Source organism: Montipora capricornis, chromosome 9 (genome assembly GCF_036669925.1).
Source record: "Montipora capricornis isolate CH-2021 chromosome 9, ASM3666992v2, whole genome shotgun sequence".
Taxonomy (NCBI): domain Eukaryota; kingdom Metazoa; phylum Cnidaria; class Anthozoa; order Scleractinia; family Acroporidae; genus Montipora; species Montipora capricornis.
In genome coordinates, this window is record NC_090891.1 from 34090610 (window position 1) to 34098109 (window position 7500).

General features: G+C 38.9%; 1 protein-coding gene and 1 pseudogene across 1 annotated transcript in view; one reads left to right on the forward strand and one right to left on the reverse strand.

The window, feature by feature from the left end:
- Positions 1 to 7500, reverse strand: part of LOC138016476 (alpha-1,3-mannosyl-glycoprotein 4-beta-N-acetylglucosaminyltransferase B-like) — a 36215-nt gene that overhangs the window by 18142 nt on the left and 10573 nt on the right. The window contains exons 3-4 of the mRNA XM_068863611.1: positions 4128 to 4261; positions 376 to 422 (exon numbers count right to left, since the gene is read on the reverse strand). Of these exons, the coding sequence (XP_068719712.1) occupies positions 376 to 422; positions 4128 to 4261 (181 nt within the window). The remainder of the gene's footprint in view (positions 1 to 375; positions 423 to 4127; positions 4262 to 7500) is intronic.
- LOC138016484 (uncharacterized) lies at positions 5061 to 6199 on the forward strand (annotated as a pseudogene).

Sequence of the window (7500 nt, forward strand, 5' to 3'; positions counted from 1 at the left end):
TTTAAAAGGAAAGTTTCTTTAATTGACTTTTATATGACATATTTTGCCGTGATCAAGTACATTAATAATTTTACCTGGTAAATTATGATCGTTCAGAAATAGGGCAACCTGTCTGGAATTAAGGCACCAAATTTGAATTACAAAGAAACCAAAGAGCTAAAAATCGTGAAACTTCCCTACATGTACTTTCTGGCAGTGGAATCTATGCAATATTAAGATATTACAGTGTTGCAAAAAGTGTCTGGAATACAAAATGTAGGGCAACTAACTGTAACTTTATTCATATAAAAATGGCCCATGATAGCATGTATCATTTAAAGGGATGAGAAAAAAAAAAGCATATTACATGAAAATTGTCCAGTCCAGTGCAATTACCTATTTTTTGCATCAACTGCAACTTGTTCTGCAAATTCTAAATTGGTCTGCAAGAGAAAAAATTATATTTATTCTTTTACACTGATCCGCCCATCTGTTTGTATGTGTGAATAAGATATTGTGAAAACAACAACAATTTGAAGGTATAATTGAAACAATTTTGACCTTATTTGCACTGAATTTTAATTTTTTTATTAAAATGGCTAGCATACCATGTTAAACAACAGTGTTGTATCATACTTGCTAATATTATTATGACTGTAAATATTACAATTATAGTAACATACTTTGCCATTAAAATCCCATAAATTCAACGTTTCCACCCAGATCACTGGGATATTGAGATTTTATTTCCATTTGACCCATTGACTCCCAGGGGTTCCCCATTGATGAGTAAAATAGTCTGGCGTTAGACAGAGTAAAATACTAAGTCTGGTCGGTTTAGGCCGGTTTGGACTTCAAAGGGTTAATGGGGACATAGTTTTTCAGTGAGTGATTAAAAGGATGCATCATTTTTCCTTAAACTAAACTTATTTAATAGTCTTTTAGGTTGTTGGTGGTGAGACTTTTGATGCCCTCTTTTTTTTAGGGAGAAGGAGTTTATATGCTAAGGTTTCAATCTGTGAGAGGAGTTTTTATTAATAATTTCTGGAGGGGTTATGAGTTGATAATACATTCTAAGGTTTGATGCAAAGAAATGATGTACAGATTTTAGCTCTCAAGAGGCTCAAGTCTCTTTTTTAAAAAAGAATTATTGTGGCCCTTTACCTATACCAGAGTTTGAGTACCGGTAACCCAAAACTCAACCTAAATACACCTTTTTTATGGTTTGGTAATATGCCAGGAACTTCAATTCAAAAGCCCCAAAAAGCCTATGTATTTGTTGTAGTTCAGTTTTATCCACTGGTTTAATTTTTTAAACCAGTTCAAATTATTTTTGAACCAGTTTAATTTTTTTAAATTGGTTTCTTTTTACCGACTGTCTTAAAAAGGGATCTTCCTTTTTTGGGGGTGTAGTTAAAAAACAAGGGCTTGGTTTTTGGGGGGTCTCAAAAAGAACAAGATATTCCTTTCCTTTGTTATACTTTTCCTGCCCCTCCCTGATCTTCCCCATTGCCTCCATCCCACCCCACCCTTCCTTCGCAGATCTATCCCCACCTTCCCTTCCAGGTAGAACGGTTCAACCCCCCCTTGAATACCTCTTAAACCCACTCCCTCTACAACACCCCTCACAAACGTTCACACTTCTCAAGACTACCCAAACTTGAACCCTGAACTCCCTATCTCTGGATCTGCTGCCCACTCTCTTATCCACTTGACCACGCAAGCATGTGGTAAATCTAGCAGTGGTAAAATGACGGACTCACACCAATGCAATAGCATAAATGAAGTCGATTTCTATAGAGAAATAGGAACATCATATGATAACTCAAAAGAAATGGGCTTACAGCAATGGCAAAGTCTTCACAGGAAACAACAAATTTTAAAGTCGTTTCAAAATGGGTACTATTGAAAAACTTATCCCAAGTACAAAGTCTAATTTCTCACAGAGGACACAAGTATGAAAAAGTGGCTTCAAGAAATTATGCAGATATCATCCAGAAAACTGGAGACAAACTCGTAAAAATGTGCTTATTGCATGCCTAGAAAATGCCCACCAATCAACAGCAGCTCCAAAATTCCTCTTTTTCATAGAGATCGACTGAATGGTAAAAGGTCACCATTGTAACCCAACAGTGCTTGCTTTTAGGTAAAATAACTGATATTGGAAAACCATTCTGCTCATGTAGTGACCAAGTTTGGAAAAATTCAATCACTTATTTCTCCAGCAAGATTAGATCTGTGCTGTGCTACTAATGTTCCAGTGCAGCTCGGAGATAAGCCAACCAAAATATACCCAGAAAAACCCACATGTGATTGTGCCATTAATTCTATTTCCTTTACATCCGCTTGTAAACAGGCCATTTTACAAAATGAGCATTAAATTTCATTTCAAGATAAATTGAAGTTTATTAATATCATCATAGTACAAATAATAATACCATTGTAACGTTACTGTCATGTAGTTACTTTCTGGTAGTTGTTTTTACTGCTCTTGTTAATTGAAAAGCTGAGAGACAAATAATTATAGAAAGAATATCACTCTTTTTTCATTACAAAAAGTAGTCGTACTATGTGAAAGACAGAAAAGGGTTTAGCTCTGAGGAAGGGCTAATGCTCAAAACGTCAGCTTTCAAATTTCTTTACCGTGGTCAATTTACCATATCAACTCACTTGATGAGCCCTTTTCTTCATTTCACTTTCCCACAACACAGCACCACAGCTTCTTTACAACCTAACCCCTTTACCTTACATGTGAAAGAATTCTTTCCTTCCACAACCATGAACCAATATTCTTAACCCAATAACAAAGACAACCGTTGTTTTAGACTAAACACATCAAATAAGTTACTCCAATCACTACAATGCGTGCCAATCCCTTACCAGGTAAGCAGTGTCTGACACTTGCAGACTGTAGACTGCAGACTAATTGTAATTCACAGTTATTGAAAGCTAACCATTAAACTTTTTGAATGGGTGCTTAGGCTTAAAATAATACTGTTTCTCAGCACTATTTGTAGACATTCTGCAGTATGTGGTCTGCAGTTGTCATACACCTCCTGGAATCCTTACTGTTTCAAATAAGACAGTGCATAATCCTAATCACTAAATTGAAAGCTTAACCACGGGCAGTGTGACCCCTAATCTTACACAACAGCTAACCAATAAGTGAGCTGAGCATTTGACCCTAATCACTAAAATTTGTTGGTCTTTGATAGCACCAGAGACAACAATCCACCATAATAATCTTAAAATGATTTCTCTAGTTTATTTTATACATACTCCATAAAGAGTTCTACTTAAAGTAGCTCAAACCTGCAGTTTCAACAATTGAAAGAAACATTCTTATTAGAAGGATTGACACTGCAACACTATCACTTAACGGCAATGTTATGGTACCATATCAAACACCAATAATTATTATTGCTGAAAACCATTCGGACATTTTTGTGACGTAAAAAGTTCCTGTGGCAACAGGAGAGCCCTGCAAAAACATCCCATATTTTGGCTTTAGCTGCTCTTATCTCAAAAACGAACTTGGCGACCCCCATTTTTTATTTATGAAATGTAATCAGCATGCTACATTGTAGAATGAAACTTTCCCCAAAGTTTAAAAACATTCTGTGGAGTGGATTCAGAGCCACCTTAAATAATTTAAGGTAGCTCTGAATCTGCTCCAAAGAATTCTTTTAAACTTTGCAGAGAGTTTCATATTGGCCTGCTGATTACTTTTTTGCAATAAAAAATTAGGGTCACTAACTTTGTTTTTCAGATATGAGCAACTAAAGCCAAAATATAGGGTGTTTTTGCAAGGCTTTCCTTTTGCCCTGGTAACTTGTTACATCACAAAAATGACTGAATAATAATATTGATGTTTCATATGGTACCATAACGTTGCTGTTATGTGATAAAGCTTTGTAGTGTCAATCCTTCTCACAACAAGGTCTCCAGAAAGTGTTGAAACTGGCTTGAGCCACCTTAATTACTGAAAGAGAACCAACTATGTTGAAATGGGTGGTGTTATCCAAAAAAAAATCAAACTGGTTTGAAAAAACAGACTGATTTTAAACTGGTTTAAAAAAATGAAATCAGGGCATAAAATTGAACTTGCCATAATTATGTACACAGTAAAATTTTCATATCAAGTTTACCTCGCCAATGAAGACTACTATTACACTGTCATCTTTGGATTCTTGAGACATCCCATCCAATAAAGAAGCCAGAGTATTCAACAGGTATGACGTTTTCTCACGTTTTATAGTTGGAATTCCAAATACTAAAGATACTGAAAGTCAATAAATGAAAAGCTTAGTCATAAAATGTTTCATAACTAATGGCTAAAAATGAGGAGTGTACACAAAGATTATTTTTGCAAACAGCCTGTGATCCACAGGTTTAGCGGCTAATGTACCCTCATCATTGAAAGTTCTTGTGCGTGCAACTACCATGGTCAGGGCTTGACACTAAATTTCGACAACACTTTTCACTTTGGAGAGTAGTTTCCACCTCAAAATTTCACTTTCCAAAATGGATTACAGCATAATTAAATTCTAACCGCATAAAAAATTATGTTTCTTGGTACTGTCAGTGTGTTATTTGATGTTATTGAGACACTCTAATTTTAATAATTAAAACTTGAAATTTGGCCATCTTGACCATGAGACTGGGACGAGTGCCTGACAGACAGCACGCACTCTTGTCTGCTCCAGAAAATTTTGAACATTTTTCGGCATATTTATGTTTAAGTTGCCAAAAAACCATCATTAACATCAGTCTAGATTTCAGTAACATCATTTGTAGCGCAGAATGTTTATTACTTATACCAGAGCAGCCCTGAATGCTGTCTTATCATCAACCTTAACTAGACCACTTTGCTCCAAGTTATGGCGCTGTATGACCAAACTTGCGGATAGCTCGTCGGAAAACGACACGTCGCGGCCACCAAGCAGGTCAATGCAAGCAAACACCAATCTTGGTCTGCATGGGGAGAGGAAGGCAAGATACACTGATCCATTCTAGCTTGGCTGGCTCTTTCTTCAAGAGTCATGAAGAACTTCATTTGCATAACTCCGCCATGAGGAAATTAAATATTCAAGTTGACACCTTTTGAAGAGGCAAAACCAACACCTGTCATGTCATCAATGTTCTTCAGCACAGTGGAACTTGTCAACATACTAAGCAGGAAACCACCACAAAAGTACCGAAGGTGATGTTGGCGAACGTTATGTCACTTGTTCCAAAAATCGATGAAGGTAGGGAACTTATTTTACGAAATGGAATAACTCTCGCACTCATAACAGAAACGTGGTTAAAGGAATCCATATCTGATGGTGTTATTGATATTCCTGATTTCACTGTCCTGCATAGGGACAGGGTGAACGAAGATCACGGAGGTGTATGTGCTTATATTAAAGACGGGGAGTGCAAATACAAACAATTAAACGATCCGAAATGCTGCGACGCGCATGAGTGTTTATGGATTCACCTGCACCCCCATTGTCTGCCTAGAGGGTTCTCATGTATAATTGCTGCTGTGATTTACCACCCACCTAAAGATGACGACAACTTTTTCTGCAACCATCTTTTTCTATCGCTTGCACTGGTAGAGTCGAAATATCCAAACTGCGGTTTTCTTATCTCTGGCAATTTTAATCGGTTGAACTTAGGGGGCTTGTTGAATCACTTTTGTCTGAAGCAAATAGTCAAGGTGCCAACCCGGAAGGACGCTACCTTTGATCTCCTGCTTACTAATATGCACAAGTTCTACTGCTCTCTGCCGGCCTACCCGGGGTTCGCATTGTCAGATCACAACACTGTAGTTGCACACCCTAAAGGATACAATGGGCAACGCTGAAGGAAAGAAAGTAATAACAACTCATGACCAATGTGGGAGCTGTAAGGCTGCATTGTGTAGATATCTGAGCCTCATAGATTGGCCCTTACTGTTTGCCCCTCTGGACTGCTGTGAAGATAAGTGGAAAGCTTTCCATGAGTTGGTTCATACTGGCCTTGACATCCTCATGCCAACTAAGCAAGTTTGCATCTCAACAGCCGATGCCCCGTGGATGAACCAACGTGTAAAGTTGCCTCTATTCAATTAAAATATTACTGGAACTTAGTGAATAGAGAGAAGTGGTACGAGTCAAGGGTACAGCACCTAAAAGGGGAAAACCGAGCAAGTAGTGGCAGGAGGTCAAGCGCCTTAGTGGGATGAAATCCAAAAATGGCGACTTAGTTAATCAGATACAAGTTGAAGGGTTCTCTGATCTCTCCCAACTGGATCAAACCAACACCATCAACTTAGCTTTCATGGAGCCATTGGAAGAATACCGATTACCATCCGCCCTTCCCCGCTTCCTCTTGGAGGAATCACCTGACATCCCACATATAACGGAGAGTCGAGTAGCAAAAGTACTGGCCAAGCTCAGCCCTAGCAAAGCATCTGGACCCGACCAAATACCAAACTGGCTCCTGAAGGAATATTCTGACTTCGTGGCTTTCCCTGTTACGGAAATCCTTAGCGCCTCTTTTAACGAACAATGTTTGCCATCTATGTGGAAGACAGCCGATGTTACTCCCTGCCAAAGAAGAAACCAGTGCAGTTTCTAGAGAAGGGCTTGCTCCCAATCTCACTCACTCTGGCTGTCTCCAAAGTGGCAGAGGGCTTCATCATGGTCGATTACGTCAAGCCTGCAGTCTTGAAGGAGCTTGACCACAGCCAGTATGGAGTGATACCCAAATCCTCCACCACTTTGGCACTGATCAGTATGCTTCATCATTGGTTGCTTAGAAAAGACAGGAACGGATCAACTGTTAGGACCTTGTTATTTGACTATCGTAAGGCTTTTGACCTCAATTAGATATCCACGTAGTGTTGTCAACTGCGTTTCAGATTTTCTATCCGATCGATCACAGAGAATCAAGTTAACAGAGGGTTGCTTTTCTGGGTGGGGTTCTGTCCCATCCGGGGTACCACAGGGAACTAAGTTAGGTCCCTGGCTATTTGTTTTAATAATAAGCAATCAAGATTATTGGTTCTCCACACCTTTGTAAATTTGTAGACGAAACCACTGCGTCAGAGTTTGTTCCAAAGGGTGGTGCCAGCAATGACCAGTGTATAGATGACCAGGTCATCCAGTGGTCTCATGATAACAGAGCCCACCTTAATGCCGATAAATGTATAGAGCTGAGAATCTCCTTTGCCAAGGAACCATCCCAAGTTTGACCCAGTGATAGTTGGCAGAAAGAGCTGGAGGTTGTGGACAGTGTTAAGTTGCTAGGTGTAACAATTAGTAGTTCCCTCTCATGGAATGCTCATATAGATGTGGTAATCAAAAAGGCTAGGGCACTGCCTAATGACCTAGTGCTTTTCTATACTGCTTGTATTAGGTCAATAATTGATTAAGCTATACCTGCCTTCTAACATGCCCTTCCCCAGTATCTTAAAAAGGAACTAGTACGTTAGAGAAATGCGCCATATCGATTATAGTACCAGGCGCCAGCTACAACACTGGGTTGGATGTT